At 47.6% G+C, this 23,442-nt stretch overlaps 2 protein-coding genes and 2 non-coding genes across 5 annotated transcripts; 1 reads left to right on the top strand and 3 right to left on the bottom strand.

Moving 5' to 3' along the window:
• Positions 1-1,247: 1,247 nt before the first annotated feature.
• Positions 1,248-6,166, bottom strand: SSR4 (signal sequence receptor subunit 4). Its single transcript, XM_036740406.1, is given in 6 exon segments — positions 1,248-1,440; positions 1,538-1,603; positions 1,952-2,041; positions 2,258-2,332; positions 4,377-4,495; positions 5,761-6,166. Coding segments are annotated over 6 exon segments (861 nt in total). The 3' UTR covers positions 1,248-1,335.
• Positions 2,428-2,564, bottom strand: LOC118833112. The gene has a single exon (XR_005009286.1). It is a non-coding gene; the product is annotated as a small nucleolar RNA SNORA42/SNORA80 family (small nucleolar RNA).
• On the bottom strand, positions 4,741-4,880 carry LOC118833111. Its single transcript, XR_005009285.1, has one exon. It is a non-coding gene; the product is annotated as a small nucleolar RNA SNORA42/SNORA80 family (small nucleolar RNA).
• Positions 6,167-6,272: 106 nt separating the features above from the next.
• IDH3G (isocitrate dehydrogenase (NAD(+)) 3 non-catalytic subunit gamma) lies at positions 6,273-23,401 on the top strand. Of its 2 annotated transcripts, none has more exons than XM_036740403.1 (13): positions 6,273-6,353; positions 13,419-13,460; positions 13,958-13,966; positions 14,607-14,704; positions 15,649-15,761; positions 17,034-17,094; positions 17,190-17,322; positions 20,772-20,905; positions 21,237-21,339; positions 22,054-22,200; positions 22,293-22,387; positions 22,536-22,596; positions 23,119-23,401. In XM_036740403.1, the coding sequence occupies exons 1-13, from the start codon at positions 6,273-6,275 to the stop codon at positions 23,218-23,220; spliced, it is 1,179 nt and encodes a 392-aa protein (XP_036596298.1). In that variant the 3' UTR covers positions 23,221-23,401. The 2 variants fall into 2 exon arrangements, with proteins under 2 accessions (XP_036596298.1, XP_036596300.1); XM_036740405.1 differs by lacking the exon at positions 6,273-6,353 and adding an exon at positions 6,625-6,804 and having other exon boundaries at positions 23,119-23,400.
• The last annotated feature ends 41 nt before the right edge of the window (positions 23,402-23,442 follow it).

Consider the following 23,442-nt stretch of genomic DNA (forward strand, 5'->3'; position numbering starts at 1 on the left):
GTAAAATGGCCACTGAGAAAGTGGAGAGCATCCACAGGGCAACCAGGACGATCATAGGCCTTGAGTCCACGTGCTGAGGTTCTATTGAAGGAACTGGTGCTGTTTAGCCTAGAAAAGAGAAGACTGGTGATGTCTGGCCTAGAAGGGAAGACTGGGAAGTGGAACATGATAGCTGCTGATCATGGAAAGGGTGCAAATTACCAAGCAGCACATTTAGGCTTCACGGTCTGGGAAAACTTAGAAATAACCCCAGCTATTCAAGTCAAAAAGGCAGCTCGAAAGCACTCTCTCCTGCTGCCACCCTGCCAGGTCTTTAAGCAGAAGCTGTGTGACCACTGGGCAGCTCCATTATTACTGGAGATTCCATGTGGACTGAGGTTTGACTAGATGGCCAAAGTCCCTTTTTAACTCCCAAACCAAATTAAAATGTATTTGGGAGATCATTGAACAAAATAAATAAAAATTCAACATAACAGGTTTTCTAAGTGGCCCTGGTTTCTATTTGAGTTTGATACCACCATCTATTTCACCCTCTCATTTCATTCTTTGGGGTCCCATAGGTGGTTGTGGAAGATCATTTGAATTGAGGTCCTCAGACTTGAATTCGTGGACAACCCCGCCCCCCAATTCCCAAGTTCACTGACAGCAACTGAGGTAAACAGTAAAACTCAACCTTTTCAGTTTCCTTCTCTGCAAAAGAGTGAGCAGGACAATTCAGGTGTCCAGAGCTGTTGTACTCTGCTCTTTGGGGCTACAGAATACGACCCACATCTCTCCTTGTGGAGAGTGAAAAGGTCTTTCAACAAAGCCTTAGTACTGACAGGGTTCGGATAGCAGGATTTGGCCACTTTCATTTAGAGAAGAAAAAAATCACAGGCTGCTTGGAGACCCAGCAGATTGTCAATGACCATGAAGTCACGAGTGCCAACCCAAAGACATTCAGCTGCTTTCCCAAGCAGTGGCTTCTACCTTGGGCCCAGGGGAGCCTTAGAGCCTGGCTGGGGACATGGCAGTGGGTTGGCTGTTGGGTACTACCCCTTGCAACTCAGGCCTCAGTAACCTGTTCCTTTACTCTCTACCTGTCCGGCTTCCCTTGCTCCCCACTTTAAAATGAAAGTTCTGCCCAGAGGACTTCAGTCATTCTTGTAGCAGACTCTACACTGCCAAAGTCTGGGCAAGTCACTTCTTGCTATGGATCCATTTCCTTAACTACAAAATGAAGCCATTAACTAAAGTGATGCATGACATCATTTTCTCCAGTGACAAACCCTTTTATTTTGCATGAAGAAAAGCTTTGCAGAGAAGCTTTATGCAGAGAAGCTCAATTTGTATGACTCAGGCCTGAATGTTGCTTTTGGCACTAAAGGCCATGTAATAGATCACCATGCCAATCATTGCAGCCAGCACTTCGGTAGAGACCCAAGGCCCATTCCAGGCACCCTGAAAGAGAAGAGAAAGCAGACAATTAGGACCAGGGTGATGGTAGGGTGATTCCTGCCCACCTCTGATTTGTGAGATCCTCAGCCACCATACTTACTCGGTGATCCACATTGACTGTGAACAAGGGTCTAATGGCAGACACATCTTCATTGCTTCTCTGGGCCTAGAGCAGAGAGGATATAGCATAGGGGCTGAACACCTCATCCCTGGAGAGGAGGCAAAATATATTTGACAAGGGTCCCCGAGTAAGCCCTCAAATAGCTACCAGCAGGCCCAAGGTCTTAAGCGTAGAGGGAAAAAAGTCATTGTCAGAGTGCCTGCCCCAACCAAGGTGGCTTATTTCCACCCACAAAAGGTTCCACCTTGCACTCTTAATAATACAATCTCCTTATTTCGTGTGTAAGCAGAGCCCCCTAGTGGCCACTACTTTATCTCCAGGAAGGGAGGGGTTTTGCCCATGTTTATGACTGAGTCACTAATGTTTCTTTCAAGGCCAGGAACTGCGGCTCACCTTTCTCAAAAGACTGTAGGATTCTTCATCGAAGAACTTGACTTCATAAGTTCCAGAACGGGCATTCTTATGTTCCAAGCTCCAGGATACCTAATATCATGGGGAATGAGAACTCTCTAGCCAGAAATATCCTCCGACACTCTGTGCTGTCACCCTCTGGGCCGTTCTGCTCTGGGGTAAGCGTACAGCAGAACACACTTAGCAAAAACCTCTCCAATCCACTTGACACCCAAGAGGCAAGCTGTTTTCTTAGTCTATCAGCCCACGAACCTCTTCCTCCTCTCAAAGCCCAGTCTCTCATCTTACCTGATAACGTCCAATATCCTGGCCACGGGTCACTGGAAACTGCTTTCCGTTAACATCAGCATAGAGGGCCACATTCTGGGGAGCAATTGAGACAGACAAAATGAGGCCAGAGATACCCCTCTCCTTTGTGTGTGTGTGGAAGAGAGACATTTAGACAATAGTTAATAGTACACTGTGCCACCCACATCAGTGCTCATGACTTACAGGCAAAGGTCTAGCAATGGTTCGGGGTGATTGATTTCTCTGGCATGGAATTCACTATGAGAGGCCCATGGAAAAGGGACCTTCCATAAATCCAAAACCATGCTAGGGAAGAAACCCTGGAAACACATGAGGGTTTTGGGGGAAATCAACCCAAATCATAATGCCTTGGCCTATACCTGCCCAGCTCTACCCTCCAGGTTTCCACCTCAGATCTGAAGTCGATCAGTCACGGACAATGGCCCCTTTTGGCAGCCTAGTAAAGCATATGGACTTCTCTCCTAATGTTACCTACATTCATAATTGAAGGAAATGCTAAATTTCAGGTAGAGACTGATAAATAAAATATAATTTTTGACCCACCAAAGTTCCCTGGATCTCAGCTTAAGAACCCTTATTTTAGGGGTAGAATCTGCAACAAATAGAAGTAGTACTTTCTCACCCTGAAGAACTCCCACAGACCCTTACAGGTATCTGGCAGGCACTCAATCACTCTGGGTAAATTTAACCTGATTACACCTTGAATCAAGGCATCACCAAAAGCCCAAGGCCTTTCTGAGAAGGTTGTCAGAGCTTGGTTAGAACTTTGCTGGGCAGATGATTTAGTGTGAATAAGAGTCAATGGAGATTGTCTAGCGCATGAGTGGGAAACCTGCAGCCTCGAGGCCACATGTGGCCCTCTAGGTCCTTGAGTGCAGCCCTTGAACTGAATCCAAAGTTCACAAAACAAATCCCCTTGAAAGGATCTGTTCTGTAAAACTTGGACTCAGTCAAAAGGCTGCACCCAAGGACCTAGAAGGCCACAAGTTCCCCACCCCTGGTCTAATTAACTTGGGAGGTCCATGAACTTAAAAAAAAAAACTTTTAATAACCCTATTTCAAATATAATTGGTTTCCTTTGTAATCTACACATTTTATGTACTTCAAAACATTTTGAGATGAAGTCCAAAGCAGTCACTAGACTGCCACCGGAGTCAGTGACATAAAACCTTTCAGAAGCTCTGCTCTAAAATAGCTGTTGGAGAGAATCTGCCCCATTTGAATACATGCTGAGAATCTTAAAGCCATCCTAGACTTTACTCTAGGAATAAATGTATGTGACAGACCAGAGGAGAGACGTCCAGCTCTAGGAGTTAGGTTCATCTCCAGATCAAACAACTCTGAACAGAGGTGTTTTCTAGGAGAATCTGAATTGGGAGGAGGCTCAGAGGTTATTGAATCCAACACACCAATGAAGAGGAATCTATTGGGATGGTCCCAACCTATGCCTCCAGTAGGAGGATGATTTCCTAAGGAAGCCCAGCCTGCTTTTAGACAGCTCTAATTTTATCAGGAAATTCTTCCTTCTGCTTAAATGAAATTTGGTTCTTTGTAACTTCCACTCCTAATTCAAGTTCTGCTCTCTAGGACCATGTAAAATAACTTCTTAAAGATAACTGTCATCCTCTACTCCAGGGGTGGGGAACCTTCTGCCTTGAGGTCACATGGGGCCTTCCAGGTCCTTGGGCATGGCCTTTTGACAAAGCTTTTAAGGGGATTTGTTCTGTGAAGTCTGGATTCAAAGGTCCTCACTGGAGGACCTAGAGGTCAAAAGGCTCCCCACCCCTTAATCCACTCTAAAGTCTTTTCATGTTAAACAGCCTCAATCCACTCAACCATTCTTCAAATGGCATATACTTTTCATCTTTCACTGAAAGTGTTTTCTAAAGAACTGATGTTAGAATATTTGACTGCATTCCAAAAGGTCTAGCCTGGGGATGAGATCATATGGTTTTTTTTAATTAATCAAAGAGATTATGGATGTGGAAGCTACTTTACTTGTAAAAGTTAAAGAATAGATACAAGGAATTAGTAAAACCAGGGTCAGGGGCACTTGCCTCCCTCTTGCAGAAAGGTTCTTTCCAAGCGCCTTCCTCACCTGTGCCCCATTCTTGCACATCAGAGAGATCTCAACGATGAAAACAGTCTCTGTGGAAATGACTGCATCAGAGGTGGTATAGTAGGAAGGAGTAATCACAGGATCAGTGCAGGGCTCCGCTGTTTTGAGGGGATGGAGAATATCAAATTAAATTACATCAACTGATACAACAGATCACCATGTGCACTCCACCCTACCACATAAAGTACACAGAGATGCAACGTCGAGTAGGGTGGTGGTAGTACATAGTGTGAAGGGGTTCAAAGAAGAGAGGGATCATTGAGCATTAGCACAGGCAAAGCTTCCTGTATCACTTGGGCTAGACCTTGATGGCTGAGGCAGAAAAGAAAATATGTCTGGAACATCCTGTTCTACCCTCTTCAGTGCCTAAGGCCTACAGATGAGGAGGCCTGGCAATGGTTGGGGGTAGTCAATTTCTCTGGCATGGAATACACTATGAGAAACCCAGGTTTGGAAGGGTTTTTCATAAATCCAAAGCCATGCACTCTTAAGCAGCTAGAACACAAAATGAACAGGTTGAGACGAGATTGTGGTATTTTAACTACCAAGTTGAGTTGACTTCTAATTTACCCTGGAAATAACTAGTATCTAGTGGAGGTTTCTGGGAAATCAGATGGGGGGGGACAATGAGAGACTGGAGAAGAGACCAATGACTGGTTTAATAATTCAGGTGTGGGAAGGGGGTCTACCTGTGAGAGCCCAGATCATAGAGCTCAGAAAGCCAGGTACTTGTTCAGTGTTGGGGATATTAAGAAAGGCAAAATACAGCCCCCCAAGGGTATTTTATATGAGAATGTCCCCAGAGGCCATCTAAGTCAAGGTTCTCATTTTACAAAGGAACCTGAGGCCCAGGAAAGGGTTTCCTCCACCCATATTGGTGGAAGGACCAGCATTCACTCGATATCCGGGTACTACACACATAGGAAACTCAGATGGGTGGGGGGAGGGGCGCCGAAGTTACGAAGAGAAGCCAGTGTTCACTACCCCACGCCATAAATTGCGACCTTTCAAGTGGCACTTTAGGGCTCGCAAAGCCCCTCACGGGTGGGTGGGTGTGTACACGTATATAAAACGCACGGAAGGCTGGGGCGACCCCCGAAGAGCCCATGGCTACGTAGCGAGTGCCTCAGTTCACTCGATCGCTCCTTCCCAACCTCTCCATTCCAGGGCTGAAGGACATTCCCCCTCCCCCCCCCCACCTCCCGGGCGGCGCGCGGGCCGCGTCGTGGCGCGGGCCTCGGGGCTCCATCCCAGCCCCACTCCCCGGGGTACGCGCCCCTCATTCTGTGGGAGCACCCCTCTCCGCGCCGAGCCCGGGAGATGGGGGGAGCCGTCACTTTTCCCCCTCCCCCCAGCCCGATACCTGAGCAGCCCGAGGGCCCCATAAGGAGCAGCAGCAAGAGCAGGCCTCGGCGGGCGAAGACAGAGGCAAGCGCCATGAGGGCCGCCATCACCTCCCTCCAGCGCGGGCGGGAGAGAGAGACCGCGTAGATCATGGCCGGCCAATTTAATCGCTGGGGGCCGGACCAGATAGCAGACGTAATCAGCTCTTGCGAGCCAATCACGGGCAGGTCCGCCAGGCAGCCCATGAGGAGAGCTCGGCGGCAGCGTGGTTCTGACGTGGCGTCCTCCTCGCCTCTCCTCGCCTCCTCCGGCAGAGACTGGAACTTCTACAAAATGGCCGCCGCTGCTCTCCTCCGGCCGGGAGCGATCTCGCACCGGAAGGGGGCGTCGGGATTGGCCTTGCCATAGCGCATGCGCATCGCCATACCTCTCACTTTCGGCTCTGAGCACTTTTGCCCCGGCCCCTTCCTCAAATCTCGCGATAGCTGCCTGTGCTCGCGAGAGTCGGAGAGCCGGGATTCACTTTCAACCATGGCGACTAAGGTGGTGACAGCCGCCAGCAGCACCGCGAAGGCCATTTTTAAGCTAGGGGCTATTAGCCGCCCCTGGGAGGTGAGAGGGCTTCCGGGCCAGTGGTAGGGGGGTGCGTGGGGGGGAATTCCGACCGAGGGGAGAGTAGCATGGGCCACCGCCTCCCTAGGCGACCCTAACAACCTTAAAAGCGGCGAACGCGGTGGGTGAGGGCGAAGGGGAGGGACGATAACAGTTCCCAGAGGGGGCCTAATTTGTTGAGTCCGGAAGTGGGGGGCGGGAATTCTCCTGAGACCTCAAGTTTGATTGGGTGAGGTGGGACTAGCGGGTCGGTTGGCGTGGTTCATTGGCCACTGCCTAGAGGTGAATGGCAGACCTGAGGATTCCGCGAACTTCACCTTGAAAGTGGCCGGCGTGGGCTTGGGGGCTTGTTCCTCGGCCCTTGTCGCTACTGCCCTGGCTTTGGGTTCGGGAAGTGCTCGAGCTCATGGTTCCGACAAGAGATCGCGGGCTCCCAACGCGTTGAGTAGTGGTACGTAGAGTGCGCTGGCCTTGGAGACAGTAAACACTTAAGCACCTATGTGCCAGCCACCAGCCTAAGCGCTAAGAAATTGAGGAGACCTTGGTTCGGAACCTCCTGTGGGCCTGAGTAGGCCTGCAGTACACACCTATAAAAGTGCCTGGCGGGGGGGACCGGCTCTCAAGAGAGAAACAGACAGGAGCTGGTTAGAACTAGGAGGAGCAGTTGAGAGATCCTATAGAGGGATCTAGAGAAGAGCAGGAGAGCCCTGGTGGATCTGATGATTCTGAACAGTAAACTGAGATGGAGCATTCCAACTGAGATAGGAAGAGAACCCGGAGAGAGCAGTGACCCCAAAAAGCCAAGTGACAGAAAGATTATCCAGGAGGAGGGGTTAGAAAATGCTATGAAAAGCTGCAGTGCTGAAGCCAGAGGCCAGAAAAAGGCCTTGACATTAAGAAATTGTTGGTTTCTTTATTTCCAAAGTTAATCCTTTTAATCTATGTTTTTAGTATTTTGCTGTGATTTCTAAAACTGTCAGCTAAGGAGATAGTGTGGCTTAGTGGTTATAGAACCAGCCTCAGCTAGAATAAATTGCAAAAAAGGTGTGGACCTGCATTGGTAGAGGGGAGGTTCCTTATACCATTGAAATCACAGGTGCACCAGTCCCCAACCTCATGCCTTTGTCAAGTGAATATTTCTCCTTCGAATATTATGTTGGCTTCTAGCTTAAGGTACATACTTTTATCCAGTTAAGTAAAAATCTTTCCTCCCCCCTTTTTTAAGTGATTTTTGTCATGAATGGACAAATGAATGTTAGATTTTGTCAAAGGCTGAATTTAGTGAGTCTGGCCACACAGTTAAAAGTTATAAAAAAGTTTTCTTGATTACTTTTCTTCATAATAATCTTGATAATTTCTTAAGAACATACTCTGAAGGTGTTTGTGTAACCCCCCCCCCCCAAAAAAAAACCCACTTTATCTCTTCAGAGATGTTTATTGCAGTATGGGATTCAACTGTGGGGGTAGGTAGTGGGACATTAATCCAGTGGCATACTCTAATGCAGTTAGGAAAAGAACCTGAAGACATTTGGAAATCTTTAGGAGATAATACAAAGTGAAAAAAGGCAGGACCAGAAGAACAGAGCACACATGAACTACAAACATTTGAGTAAAAGTGAAGAATGAATGGAGAAACAAAAAATGCTGATTAAACTGTGATTGAAAAGTTACATTTTAATTAAATAATTTACCTAAATACAAGTATGTACAAAGTATGTTTTATTTCTATTGGTGTTTAGTATTAAGTTTATAATCGTTTTGTAAAAGCCTCATATATATATAAAATCATTTTGTAAAAAAAGCTCTTAGAAAAGACAGTATCAATCCAGTGGTAGAGTCATAGACTGTGAGGTTAGTGGGAGGTGAGGAAGTGGAAACAATTGATTTTTCTAAGAGTTTGTCATTGGAAAGAGATAGGTAGGGTCAAGTGAAACTTTTTTAAGGATGAGAGAGACCTGGGCTTTTTTGATTATTAGCAGCAGAGAAAGAAATAGTAGTTAGGGAAAGATTGAAGTTGGGAGAGGAGTGAGCTAGAGACTAGAGAAGGTGAGATCAAGGGCCAAAGACTGGCATTGGTGAGAAAGAAGACTCACTACCCCTCTTTGAGAGCCTGGGAAAGGAGAAAGGAGAAAAGGAGTCATGTCAGGAGTGTTGGGGTGTAGAATGGGCAGAAGAAAAGGCTAATAATGAATTCAATATTCATTGAACAACATCATACCACTGTGCTCAAGATTGGGCTTCCCAGGTATAGCCAAGATTTGGTTCCTTCCTTCATGGCACTTAGAATTTATATGACCTCTACTCAGATAACTATAATGTAAGTTAGTAAATGAGTACATCAGAGAGGCGGGAACAAGGAGAGATTAAGATTACTAACTGATTGGATATGTTAGGAAAGGCTTCAGAGAGGAGACGAATAAATGAAAAGCGTCTCTTAAGTACCATGGTGGCATTTGAATTAGCTTCAAAGGAAGGTTTGGGATTCAAGGGGAGGAAAGGGTGTCTAAGGAGGAGGAGGGGCACCTGGGTGGTGCAGTGAGTAGAGCCAGCCCTAGAGTCAGGAGGACCTGAGTTCAAATGTGGCCTCAGACACTTGACACAGTCATACAGACCTTGGGCAAGTCACTTAACCCCAATTGCCCTGCCCTCCCCCCCCCCAATAAATAAACAAATAAATAAATAAGCAGGAGGAAAGAGGGAGGTGCATGCTAAGGAGCAGAGTTGAGTGTCTGCCACCTTTCTCTTGGTTAGGAAGGCGCTGGACTGGCTGAATGCCATGCTGTTTTAAAATGGCAGAAGAGTCCACATTAAGCAGCCCGTTGAAACAGAAGGAGCAAGGGACAGCAGAACATTGGCTTTGGACTTGGAAGCCCTGGGCTTTGTTTCCTGTTCTGCCGCTTGCTTCCACCATGACCTCAGGAAGTCACTTTACTTCTTTGGGCCTTGGTTTTTTTCATTTGTCAAGTGAGAGGTTTGGACTTGTTGCTCTTCCTTTTGTAAATGCTATGAACCTACTTCCTCAGTGACGTATGTAGAGGATACATTTCACCGAAAGCCCTCTGTAAATCAAAATGCTATAGAAATGGGAGCTCTCTTACTGTTGTCATTATCGTTATTACAGATTACTGAGACGTTTATTTAAGCAGCATCGATGGACTAGCTGTTCTCCCCAATAGAAGGCCCTGACTGCCCTGTCCTGCCTGCATTCTAGCTGGGGAGGCAGGATAAACCCATGATGCCACAAAGGAAAATGAACAAAGTAGCACCTGGGCCTAGCACCAGGCAGCCCTTAGCGTTTATACATGTGCTGATGTGTGTGTGTGTGGAGGGGGGGGGAGATGGATTGAATAAAGGAGGCTTGGAGGAGGCCAGGGCCAAGAAACTGAGGCAAAGCCAGGAAGGAGCAAGAGGACCCATAATGCAGAGACCAAGGTAGAGGGGGACTCACTGTCACTTCCAGCACTTCCTTAGTTCCTTCATCTGTATAAAACGAGATGATAATTTGTACCAGAATTAGATAGGGACTTCGCAAACCTTAAAACCATTTGTGAATGTCAGGTCTTATTACCCAGCTCACAAGGCTCATGGAAGAGTCAAATGAGATTGGGAAAGAAGGGAGAGATGGCGGAAAATTAAGGGGGAAAGGGCCCAAATAGAGGACTTTTGGCAAGAAGGGACACTGCCATCGAGGACTGGAGCAAAGGACGAGAGGGGGTTGTAATGGAACTCCTTGTAAGATGAGTAGGCAATGGCCTTGGGTTTGCTCAGGAAGGAAGGAGGAAGAGATCTTTGGCTGGGAGGGAGAGAAGGTGGCATAGTAGACTTAAGAAAAGTGGCTTGAAACAGCTGCTGTCTGGGAGAGTGAGTCAACCAGAGCAAAATCAAACTAGTACATTTTCCCAGAGCCTTTATAGACACCGGGGAGGTTTGTAAGCTTTCAAAATTGGACCTGTTGTCACGCTGACTTATTAGAGCAATGTGGAGGGGCGCAAATGGCATTTTCTTTGTGTAGCTGGTTCAGATGTTGGGGAAGGCGCTGGGGTGACGTGCAGAAAGGACTAGCCAGGGAGGAGGCTTGAGCTCTGTGACCCATCAGCTTTCCTGACTTCACTTTCCTCTTCTGTGGAATGAGATGCTTTCTCTTTTTTGATGATTTCTCAAATTCTTCTAGTTTTGCTATTTTCTGATTTGGCTTTAAGCTGTGATTTTTTTTTTTTTTTACTCAAAGCTTGGCTCCGGCCTTTCCAAATCCCCGCCGCTGGTGCTAGGACCTCCCCATCCCCACAGAATCTTCTTTTTCTCTCATATGTATTTTCTGTCTCCCTCAGTAGACTGGGCGCTTGTTGAGGGAAGACACTGCTTTGATTTTCCCTTTGTATCCCCAGCACCTAGCCTAATAAACGCTTATCGATTGATTGCCATGGGCCCCAGGAGAAGCAAGTAGAAGAGTGAACTGGATTTCAAGCTGGAGGACATGAGTTCAGATCTCAACTCTGCTGATTTGGGGCAATTCATTTCACCTGTCAGCCTCAGTTTCTTCATCTGTAAAAGGCATTGGATTTGAACAGTTTCTTTTTAAACAGTACTAGATTCTGTAATCTTGGGTTAATTTCTTGTCTGCAGTAATGTGTGTGTGTGTGTGTGTGTGTGTGTGTACATACTGACTGTATTAGGGTTTACAAAGCAATTTCCTCACATTGGTCCTGGGATGTAGGTCAGTTATCGTGATCCCCATTTGAAAGGTGAGGAACCTGACTTTCAAGGGATAGTGTGTCTTGCCAATGGTGCCTGAATTCAAGACCAGAATTCTTGACTCCAGTCCACTGTGCTTGCCTCTCAATCATTCTTTATTTGGTCTCATAGTACTAAATTTGCTATGGGATGTTCTTTTCTGGGTAATTTACTAGCATACAAAGGCTTTAGGAAGATCTGGCACCTCACTTGGCAGGGTTAAAGCTTTCCCATGGATAATCCGTTGGGGGTGGGGGAATGGTTTCTTTGAGCAGGTGGATAGTTTCTAATCCAGAAATAATTTCCGTGTGGGTTTGGATTGGGGTAGTTTTTATATAAGGAACGCAAATGAGCATGATGCTTTATCTATAGGTCATGGAGTTCTGTTAGTGTGAGAGAAAACATTTTCTTGGAGGTTGAGACAGCCATCCCAGCCTTTCTGTAGGGCAGGTTAGCAGCTTATGAGGGTGACTCCATGATGAGTACAGAGAAAGGTTAGTGGCTGGGCCATTTTTCTCTTTGTCCATTATAAATAGTTCATTGGAAGGCTGACTTCACTAACCACTGGGATGCTCCCAAAATGTTCTTTTTGCATGAAGCCTTTGTAATCCATACTTCCCACGGTTGGGGGCCATCCAAGGAATGCTTACAGCCTTGGGGAATTGAGACCACCTTGTTTCAGAAGTCGTTCTGGATTTGATGGACATGAGCAATCAGCGAACAGTGCAGATCTATATACAATAAAGAACCCACTCCCATTCACAAATAATCCTAGTGAAGTTACTGTTGCTGTGGAGCCCCATAAGGACATGGACCAATTCGTTTGGAGCTCAGTGTCCTAGCTCAGCAAAGGACCTTCCGTGTAATTGTTTTAAACAAATATCACTTGCTAGTTTGCTTATTGCATAGTTAGAGCTATGTGCCTCCAAAGACAAGCAGGTGGCATCAGAGGGAGGGGACAACTTGGGCATTCTTACCCGCCTCTGATTGAAGTCTGTCTGCTCCCTCCCACCTTGGGTGAGTGTGGGAGAGCATGAAAGGATCCAAAACAGCCCCTAACTCTGAGGAGACCATGCCAGACTGCCTGTTCTCCTGAGGGAATCATTCACTACCTTAGGGCATGTGTTTACAGTTATGTTGGGCTAGAGGAGATCAGCTCAACTGGTCTCTAATCCTTTCTCTTGGGCCTTAGCCTGTCATGTGATTTATTTTCCTTTCCAGTTAGCTTCCTTATTACTCCTAATTAGCTTTGCTTATCTTGGCCTGATTTTTTTGTTTTCAGAACTGGGCTTGGGGACAGAATAGACACAGAGAGATGCTTATATGCTAGACTAGAAAGGGTTCCTTGGCTTGTTAGGGTGGGGGCAGCTAGTTCTCCTTTGGAAAAAACAAAAGAGCCGATGGCCTGGTAGGGATTTTGGCCCTGGCCCTGGGTTTCCTCCATCTCTGATTACAGGGGGAAGGAGGGTATGCAGGCAAAGCTAGGAGACAGGTGGTACATTGACCTGACAGGGCAGGGGCATCTTGCCTCTTGTAGCCTTTTCTAATCCCAAAGAGAACTGGGCAGCCCCGTTCCCTACTCTGCCTTGCCAACAGCCTTGAAAAGAGTGGTTCCCTTCCAGTCAGCACTTGTAGTCTGATCCAGTAATCATTGAGTATGTGGCCAACCACAGCAGGGATATGGCCTGAGGAGCTTCCAATCTACATGGGCTCCCCTTTTGAAAGTAAGCCCCATGCATGAAAAAGGCCTATTTAAAATAAATAAATGATTTCTTTAAAATAAATAGTTAAAATGAAGGAAGGCAGGCAGGCAGCAATTGTAGCCCTAAAGGAAGGCCAGAGATATCAAAGTCATTATTACACTGTTGGCCCAAGGCTGGGCCCATGGTAGGGACTCCCTTGGTGTCCTCCTTACAGCTCTTAGATTTGGCTAATGGCTCCCCAGAGGCAGTGGCATCATGGGATAGATCTAGCCCCGGCTCTGCCAGTGACCTGGGGCAAGTCTGTCCCCCTGTCTGGGCCTTGGTTACCTCCTCTGGACAATGAGGAGGTTAGACTCCAAATTCTCCAATTCTCCCTTTTGGTTACTTACTTCATGTTCACTCTTTGCAGTATACATGTAGCTGTTGTACAAAGTGAGTGCCGCCTCTTGGGAGTCAAGCTGTACACCCTGGCAACAGTGAGAGGGTAGTGTCAGCCCATAGCTAATCAAGTGCTAGATAATCATATCTAATTGCAGGGGTCCGAGCAAAGCCCAGCCCCTGGGCCCCAATTCCTCTCCTAGGGAATGGCATGGTAGGTAATGGAAGCTTGGGTCTGGTTTTTGTTTTCCAGGTTTTAGGTGCCCGGGAGGCCAGCCGGAGGGGCTTCTCCTCAGTAAGTGCCTGTCTTGCGTGTGTGCAAATTCTCCTTGCCTCAGTCCTTCTGGGTGCCTGCTGAGCTGTAGCCAGCTTCCAGGGGTTCTGCTCCCCCCCCACCCTTTGCCCTCCCTCTTCCCCGCAGCACGCTTGACAGGAGCTTCCAAGGAGGCGGCTCGAAGCCTCTCTGGGTTTCCCACTTAGAGTGGGGCTGGGCCCCCCTCCCGGGCCCACCTCAGCTGTCCCAGGCTGCCCCTCAGAGAGCCCCATGTCACCTTGCCCTCCCCTGCATCCTGCTGTGCAGGGCCAGCCAGTGTTGAATGGGGAGGGGAGGAGAGGAGGTCCTATGCCAGGGAGTGCCAGCCTTGATGAGCCCCCAATCCCACCCCCAGGTGGTCAGCAGCAGCAGCTAGGCCTCACAGGGTGACCACTCTAACTTCTGCTGTTTTTGTCTCCTCCCTTTTTACCCCATCCTTTTTTTTTTGTTTGTTTTTTTCCTGTTCCTGGCACTAACAGAAAACAATTGTGAGTATCGTTTTCCCTGCTTCTGGTTGGAGATGGGTTTTGGATAGGCATAGGGTCCTGCCCACCATCACTACCCTCATCCCCTCTGGGCTTGAGGGTTGACACATCTGCCCCTTTCTCTGCCTTCCCCAGGTGCCCAGCCTGGCTTCTCTCCAGTCTCTCATTGTTTCTCTTCAGTGGTAGGGGAGGCCAGGCAGCACTTGACTCAGAATCCTCCCCTGTGGGGAGTGTGGTGGGCACGTCAGTGAGCAGAGCATTGCCTCCAGCCATGGGAATAGAAGGGTATTCTGTTGTCAGCCTATCCACAGATAGTTTGGGCGTGCCCTGCTGGTGGGCTCTTGACCCTTGGGGAGGGTGGAATGGGAGAACTGGTCTGAATTTGCTGGACCTAAAAGACCCTAATGCCAATGCTCGAAGTGTCCTGGTGTCTCTCTACCCTAGGATGGCCCCTCCTAGCCTCTACCATCCATTCCCAGTCAGGGCACAGTGGGCAGATAACATCTGCTGAGGGATGGGTTCTGCATGGGTAACTCCCTCTCTTCTTACAGCCCGGGTCAGGGGCCTGGTGCCTTTGAAAGAAGGCAAGGGATGGGGTAAGAGCTGAGGTATTCCCTTAACCCCCTTGACTTCTTTCCAACAGCCTCCGTCTGCCAAGTATGGAGGCCGCCACACCGTGACCATGATTCCTGGGGATGGCATCGGGCCTGAGCTCATGCTGCATGTCAAGTCTGTGTTCAGGTATGGAGCTGACTCTGTTCCCTGCCCAGCCCTCTACCTCCTCTCCGTGCTGACATGCCCTCCTCACATTTAGCCTTGCTGCTTTGCATAGTTTTGAGAATGTTCCAGCTGGAATGGCCCTCAGATATCATCCAGTCCAGTGAAGTTGGTGGCTAGATAACCGGAGAAGCCAAGACCTGGGGAACGGTTGGTACTAGACCCCAATTGAGAGCCTCCAGATGCCCAGGGGTCTGAAAAGCTGGGGCTTATGCAGAGGGAAGCTCTTTAGTAATAATCAGGCCTCATGTTTGGTGAGTGCTTTAGACCTTCCTCATTTGAGGAAAGAATGTGGGACTAACGACCCCACAAAGGAGCTGGCTTCTGGGCCTGGCCCTTTCTCTGTAATCAATTCACTTCATTTCCTTTGGGCTCGTATCTGCTGTGGAGGTTGGACTAAGTGAGTTCTCCCAACCCCCATAGGGAAGGTAAATTTGACAGATGAGGAAAATGAGACATGAAGGATTATTGAAAAGAGCCTTTCATGAACTACTTTTGTAAAGATTGAACAATCTCTGTTCCTTTCTTCTCCCCAGCTCTCCTCCCCTCCCCAAAGCAAAGCATTCTGAACACTTGTTCAAGTTGTGCCTCCGCTTTACTGTTATGGGAGCAGGAGGAGACCCAAGCCCTGTATTCATGAATGTTGCTCTGGTTGGGGAGAGGCCTTACACTACCTAAGAGCCTTGGGAGTCAGAGAAAGGGTGATCAAGTGGGAAATTAGGAGAACCTTGAGGCTTGGAGGGGGCAGGCTGATAACCACACAGGGCTGGCTTCCTGATGAGGTCGTCTTGAAATCTGATGATCCCTTGGGGACTGGGTTCAGGCTCTGGGTCCTTGGAACTGGGGGAATCGGAGGGCTTCCTGGAATGGCTGGTACTGCCCACTCCATACTCCTTTCTTTGTCCCAGACATGCCTGTGTGCCCGTGGATTTTGAAGAGGTACAGGTGAGCTCTAATGCTGATGAGGAAGACATCCGTAATGCCATCATGGCTATCCGACGCAATCGTGTAGCTTTGAAGGGTGAGCCTGATCCTTGACAGTGAATGTACTTGGGGTGCAGGGAGATGAGGAAGATAAAGCCTATCACTTTCTTCTTTCTTTTCTTTTTCTTCTCTTGCCTGGGGTCATACAACTAGTAAGTGTCTGAGGACGGATTTGACCCCAGGCCCTCCTGACTTGGGGTTCAGTGCTCTACCTACTTAATCACTTGGCTGCCTCCACCCCTTTCCCTTTGTGGGGGTAGGGCAGTTAGGGAGGGCAGGAGATTAGGAAGCAAGGCTCCTGGGTTCCATTCCCAGGACCCTGTAATACAGAATCTGAGAATCTCGAGTTAGAAGGGAACTTAGTGATCATCTGGACCAATCTATTTGAGCTTAGAAGTTTCTTAAGGTCAGGGATTGTTTTCTTGCATCTTTGTGTGTCTCTGGCCTAGAGCCCAGGGCCCTGCACATGGGACACACTTTATTGAACCTCCAAGTCAATCCAGGAATTGCTTCTGGTGATAGGGAGTTCCCCGATTGTTCTGCCTACTGGGCTAACTAGACCAACTTTGTTCCCCTTTTCATTTGACTATTTTAAGGCAGAGCCGATATTTCTCTGAAATCTTCTCTTCTCCAGGCTAAATATCCCCCATCTTCTCCAACTACTCTTGCCGTAGTATAGTACCCAGAGCCCTCCCTGCCCCAGTCAGCCTCCTCTTCGGTTGAATGCAGAGGGACTCTTCCCTCCCTTGTTTGGGATGAGACGTTTCTATTAATACAGCCTCAGATTTCACTCGTTTTATTGGCAGCCATATCACTTTGACTCATACTGAGCTTGCTGTGAGAGAAAACCCCTAAGTCATAGGAACTGATGTCAAGCCAGATCTGCCTCATCCCATACTTGGGGGCTGTTTTTGTTTGTTTGTTTGTTTAACCTAAGTTCCAGGAGTTTCGTCGATCCCTGTGAAACTATATCTCATTAGTACTGGCTCTGCCTTTTGAGAGTGTGGTCTTCCTTGTTCTCTCAGGGATCCTGGTACCCTGGAAGTACCCCTGGAAGCAGCAGGGCCAGTAGTTAGATGGAAAAAAAATGCCCGTGAGGGAGGCCGCGCCCAGATAGTTTAGAACTTGTGCTTTTCTACCAGTCACTTGTGCAAAAGAATTTTTCTCCCTCTGCTTTGAAAAAGAGAAATTTCAGAACTAGACCTTTAGCTTTCAGGAACTAGTTTGGTAAAAATAGCATTTTGCTCTACTGGTTGCTCCTTTCTCTGTCCCCTTTACCCAAGCTGACTATCTTGCTTGTAATCCCTAGGAAACATCGAAACCAACCACAATCTGCCACCATCTTATAAGTCCCGTAACAACATTCTCCGGTAAGAACCAGCATCATGTTGGGGGGTGGGGAGAAAATGTTGGCAGTTGCCTGCTAAATGTGTGAATCCTGTCTTCCCTCTTCCTTCATCTCTAGCACCAGCTTAGACCTCTATGCCAATGTCATCCACTGTAAGAGCCTGCCAGGCGTGGTGACTCGCCACAAAGACATAGACATCCTCATTGTTAGGGAGAACACAGAGGGCGAGTACAGCAGCCTGGAACATGAGGTGAGACCTTTTCCTCCCCATCCATCCCTTCCATCCCCAACTAGGACCAATGAAGTGTTGGTGGACCTAGGCTCAGCTGCACTGTCCTTGGGGTTCTACTGCTTGCGTTGGGGAAATTGTTCCTCCATGTAGAATCCATCAAGGTGATGGCCGAAGTCCCTGGTAAGTTCTCCAGAGAGATGGAAGTAGAGAGCCATAGAATATTTTAGAGCTGGAGTGGACTTTAGTGACTTTCTAGATTCCAACCCTCCCAGCAGGCATAACTGTTGATGAGTCTATTTTCTTTTCCCATTCTTTAGCAGAACTATTGAGAAAGTCCTTCCATGGGCATGTGCTGCTTTTACAATGTTCCAAAAGTTTGGCAAGCTTGGCATCTTTTAGGTTTGGCAGATTGGAACCAGTGGCCCATATACTTCTCTACAGCACTGGTGTCACTTTGTTAAACATGCCGAATCAGCGAAAATTCATGCTTGACAAAGGAGAATTCCTTTTTACTGTTCACCAAGAGGAGAGGGAGGGCCAGCAGATAACTATTGCATGAGAAACTGAGCTTCCACGACTTATAATTCACAATTAGCCCCGTCATTGGAGGGATTAATCCCATACCCCCAAGCCAGTGGGCTGCAGTTTTCAAGGAAAGACCCCCCAGAAATCTAGGTTAGACCAACACTATATGAGGTCTGACACCCACAGTTTAAGAGGCACTGAAGGGGTCACAAGGAGAAAAAGTTTAAGAAGCCTAGGTTAGAGCAGTGTATCAATGGACACGGACCAACTAGGACCTTCTGAACCATGCTTGCTGGAAGTCAGCAGAGCACAGATTTGGACAGAAAGAGAGGAGGAATTCTGAGTGTGAGTTCATTGTGAGGCAGAGAGGGAAAGCAGGGGTCTTTGGAATTCCCCTCCCGGCCAGAAGATAGCGCCCGGCCAGTGCTCTTCAGCCTCATCTGGCACTTCTAGCAGTCACATTTTCAATGTTTTCCCTTTTTTTGTATCTTTCTGTCCTAGTTTGGCCTTGTAAACATTTTGATTCTCTTCCACAAGCTAGTTACCCACCCAGAAGATCCTTATGGACTAGTTAAGCATCTTCAAGGGCTGGAAGAACATACTATGTAAGGAAAAGAGGACCAGTCTTACAGGGACACTTTGTAGACATCTGCCCACTTCTGGGCTGGGAAGTGCACCCTGTTCCTCTCCAGCTTCACTGATCATAGTTCTCTTACTCCTTTTTTGATCACAGGTACAGTTTGTGCCCCAGATTGTCGGTTCGTGTATGTCTTGATGCTATCTCAAGGAATATAATAGACCTTGGGTCATCTGGGGAGGGGCAGCTGCCCTCTTAAATAGGAAAGAAAGCTATAGAGTTTTCCGAGGTCTGGCCACACCACCTTTTGTGAAACCATGACTTCAGTCGTTCTTGTTGCTTGAGTGCCTACCTGGGCCTGATTCAATAGTCTGATGGGCCTCTCGAGACACTGACGGCTGTCTGTCATGAACTGAGCATTCTCATGAGCAGGATCTCTAATAACTAACCCATTTGGAGCTGCCCATTCAATTAGGAGCAGATACTAGAAAATTATCTTACTGAGTTAGAAAAAATAGTAACAAAGTTCATTTGGAAGAACAAAAGGTTCTGACCTTCAAAGAAACCAGGGGAAAAAAGATGTAAAGGAAGTAGATTCAGCAGTATCAGACCTTAAACTATATTAGAAGGTGAGGGAGCATTATTGAAGTATAAAATGGATAATTTTGATTACTTTAAATTGAAATTTTCTTGTATAAATAAAACCAATGCGTAGAAAGAATAGAAATAGAAAGAAAGAATGCAGAAATTTGCAGGGGAAAGCTTTCAAGGACAGTCGCTTCGATAGAATGTGATTACGTTGGAATATTATTGTGGTATTGGAAACGATGGGCTGGTTGATTTAGAAAAACTTGGACCTATGAAGGAAGACGCTATCCACCTTCAGAGAAAGAGATCACAAGTGGATAGGTGCATAATATGGTTTTACACATAGGAATGTATATATGTGTATGCTTATAGATATCTGTATGTATGTCTGTCCGTCCATGCTTAACTGTAGCCTTGGGGGGAGCGGCGCAGGGAGACAGAAAACAAAAATAAAGAATGCACAACAGAGAACAAAAAAAAACCTAAAAGGAAGTAGTGAAAAGCTGGGTAGCTTGGAAAACGTGTGATATTTATTATATGTATTATATAGGCTTTCTTGAAATGGAATTTATTTATTGTTTTATATTGAATCCTCTCTCATGTTCTGCTGTGTACATGGCAATTTTTTTCCTTTTCTCATTTTGTATTTAAGTTTAAAATTTTAAAAATTTACCAAAAAAAGAAAACAAGAAAGGATTAGGAGCAGAGCCAGACCTGGCTGCCAGCTCTCCTGACTGCCCTTCTCCCATTTGTGGCTCTTTCAGTGCAGGGCCTGGAGCAGGAGGGAGAGCTAGGGCTCATCCTGGGGGCTGGGGTAGGTAAAGAGAGAAATAACCTAGACGACTCAACAGCTATTTTATTTTATTTTATTTTTTTAACAAACTCACTAGAACTACAAACAGCATAATGGACATTAGCCTTCAGAGCAGTGCCCTTGAAAGGTTCTATACCCAGAGATGAGGAACCTGGGACCTCGAGGCCACATGTGGTCATCTAGATCCTCAAGTGGAGCCTTTTGACTGAATCCAAACTTCATAGAACAAATCCCTTTCATGAAAGGATTTGTTCTGTAAAACTTGAATTCAGTCCAAAAGCTGCATCCAAGGACCTAGAAGGCTACATGTGACCTCAAGGCCGAAGGTTCCCCATCCTGCTCTATACTGATTGCCACAGGGCAACTCAGTATTGGCCCAAGATATTGGAGATGCTCCTCTTTGAGCCTGTGATAGATGATTTTGAATGGCCTTGAATAGATCCCCTGAAGACCAGTATCCCTGAGTTGTTAGCCAAATGTGAAGTTGATGAAGAGATTAAGAACCTTCTGGAGTCATGTACAGTGTTCTCAGAAAGAAATGGGACTGACCATTTCTTTCTTGAGTCCCCGGCCTAAACCATCTCTAAGGGAGATTTCACTAAAGTTTCCTGGTAGTCTGAACTGGGGCAGCCTCCATGGGTCAGTGTGCCAGGGGGCCACAGCTTGTACGTATGGAGAAATATGTTCTGGTAAGTCCGTTTACAAAACCAGCCTTATGCCAGTCTATGCAATAAGATGAGACTTATCAAGGCTCCGGTTCTTTACTGCTGAAGTTTTGTCTTGCTGGGTTCCCTGCAACGAAGGCCTATATCTTCTCTTTCATCTGGCCACGGCTGGGATCTCTATAGACCTTTGAATTGGATTAGAAGTAGATGAGGCCAGTGCTCTACTCTTTCTGCCTCTGTAAGGAGCTGAAGGTTTCCCAGGGGAAGAGGAATCACCCCCACCCTTTTACCCCCACAGAGCGTTTCAGGCGTGGTGGAGAGCTTGAAGATCATCACCAAGGCCAAGTCCCTGCGCATCGCTGAGTACGCTTTTCGCCTGGCCCAGGAAACTGGGCGCAAGAAAGTGACCGCCGTGCACAAGGCCAACATCATGTAGGGATGAGGGGGGCAGGGAAGGGGGGCTGATGACAACTGATTCATTTACTGCTTCCCCCCGCCCCATCTCTCCACCCCCTCCTCCCAACTCCAGATCCAGATCGTAGGACCCACTGAAAAATCTAGTCCAACTTCCTCATTTTACAGATGAGGAAACTGAGTCCCAGAAAGGGAAAGGGATTGCCCAAGATCATACAGCAAGCTGGTTGCAGAATCAGGACTAGAATCCAGATCTCGTTTGAATCCTTTGTACTTTTCATCACTCTATACCACTTTAATGCATGTTTGTAGTAGTTGTGATCAACCAAGCTTTCTGTCCTTCGCATAGGAAACTAGGAGATGGCCTCTTTCTCCAGTGCTGTAAGGAGGTGGCTGCAGGCTATCCCAACATCACTTTCGAAAGTATGATCGTGGACAACACCACAATGCAGGTACTTGGCTCCTGGGCCCCAGGGCCAACCTCCCTAGCCTGCCCTACTATCTGACTAGCCCCAGGTCAACTGCAGCATCCTCTCCCACCCACAGGCCCCACGCTTATACACCAGCTCTGGTTTAAGGTGTCTATGCTGTTGGCAATAGACCCATAATCCTTCCAAAGCACTTAAACCACCAGTCATAGCCCTTGGATGGTAGAGCTGGAAAAGGCTGCAGAGATGACTCGTCAGTCCTATAGATGTGGCTGCTGCTGGAGCTGAGAGATTCCCCAGACCGCCCTGATGGAGCAGAAAGCATGCTGGAAGGCCATTCTGGGTTAGGCCTGACTCTGTGGCTCCATCACTGAGTGACTTGGGGGAAGCACCTCAGTTGAGCTTAGCTGAGCTTTGTCAGCCTTGCCATTGTCTGGTTCTCTGATTTGAAGGGCAAAGAGTTGGTTATTGGAAAAGCCAGGACCAAACCCCACTTTCTTGATTCCCTTACCTTGCCAAGGGGACTTTCACCAAGGTGAAAGTCATTTTCCACGGTGACCATATCCCCTCCTCTGATTGCCATTGCCCCTTGCAGTTTGATTTTTGTGTCTGTTTTGCCACCCGGAGAACAGTCTGGACCTCTGTGCTTGGCCCAGGGTTCTTCTAGTATGCTGGTTTTTCAATGTATGTAGCCCAAGTTCTGTGCGTTTCTCTCTGACCCAAGCTCTCTGTCTACAGCTGGTATCTCGGCCCCAGCAGTTTGATGTCATGGTGATGCCCAATCTTTATGGCAACATCGTCAATAACGTCTGCGCTGGCCTAGTTGGGGGCCCTGGGCTTGTGGCTGGGGCAAATTATGGACATGTGTATGCAGTGTTTGAGACGGTGAGTAGTTGTGATTGAATTGGGAGAGCAGTAGCTGGAATTGTTCCCTTCTCAAAGACCACGTTACATCCCTGGCCCCTGTCTTCTTTCAGGCGACTCGGAACACAGGTAAAAGCATTGCCAATAAGAACATCGCTAACCCTACAGCCACCCTGTTGGCCAGCTGCATGATGCTGGACCATCTGAAGTAAGTTGGGCTTCTTGTTTTTTCATGTTGGTGACAGATGGGGCAGGGCGGGGCATGGCACTCAGTGTCTTGTCTCCCCTCTGTCCTGGTGCCCATGGACCAGTCAGAGTTCCCATCTTTCTTCACCCTCTGTTCCTTTCTTCCACAGGCTCCACTCATATGCCACCTCAATCCGGAAGGCTGTGCTGGCATCAATGGACAATGAAAATGTAAGACTTAGCAGCTCTCTTGCCCCAAGATTCTACCACCTGCCCCCTATGCTCCCAGAGGGAAGGGGTTATGGTTCTGGTTTCAGGGCATACATTTTTGAAGCTGTTTTTTCCTCTCTTGGTGTTTTGTCTTCAGTCTTAGTTAAGGGACTGAATCTGTTGGGTTTAAATCAGAGAACTGTGACTTGCATGCCTTTCACCAGCTCTATGGATGTTGTTTTTTTTTTAATTGGAGGGTGGAAGGCAAGGTAGTTGGGGTTAAGTGACTTGCCCAAGGTCACACAGCTAGTGTCAAGTGTCTGAGGCCATATTTGAACTCAGGTCCTCCTGACTCTAGGGTTGGTGCTCTATTCACTGTGCCACCCAGCTGCCCCACCAGATGGTTTTCTTGTCGGATTGGAGGTGTCAAGCCCAGCTAGCTGAGGCCTCTGCTTCCAGGCAGCTTCTCCCTTAGCAGTCTTGGCCTCGTTTCCTTAATGGCTGTTTGATTTGCTCCTTGCCCATGGGGGTTTCTGTTCCTAGATGCACACCCCGGACATTGGGGGCCAAGGCACCACCTCTGAAGCGATCCAGGACATCATCCGTCACATCAGAGTCATCAATGGACGGGCCATGGATGTCTAGCCCTTGACACCCTGCCAGCCAAGCTCCCTCTCCACACCCCCCTCCAGCTGCACTGCTTATTTATTGGCCCCCTAATACCTGCTTGTCAGATAGTCTGGGGAGGGGGCACCTCCTTGATCCAGTGTTTATTCCTCTCCCCTTGCTTCTTAGCTTATAAAATAAACAACTGTGTCCCCTTCCAGCCTGCCTGGAGTGTTTCTGTTTGAACCTTGGTACCAATGG

The sequence above is a fragment of the Trichosurus vulpecula genome (assembly GCF_011100635.1).
Source record: "Trichosurus vulpecula isolate mTriVul1 chromosome X unlocalized genomic scaffold, mTriVul1.pri SUPER_X_unloc_1, whole genome shotgun sequence".
NCBI classification, from domain to species: domain Eukaryota; kingdom Metazoa; phylum Chordata; class Mammalia; order Diprotodontia; family Phalangeridae; genus Trichosurus; species Trichosurus vulpecula.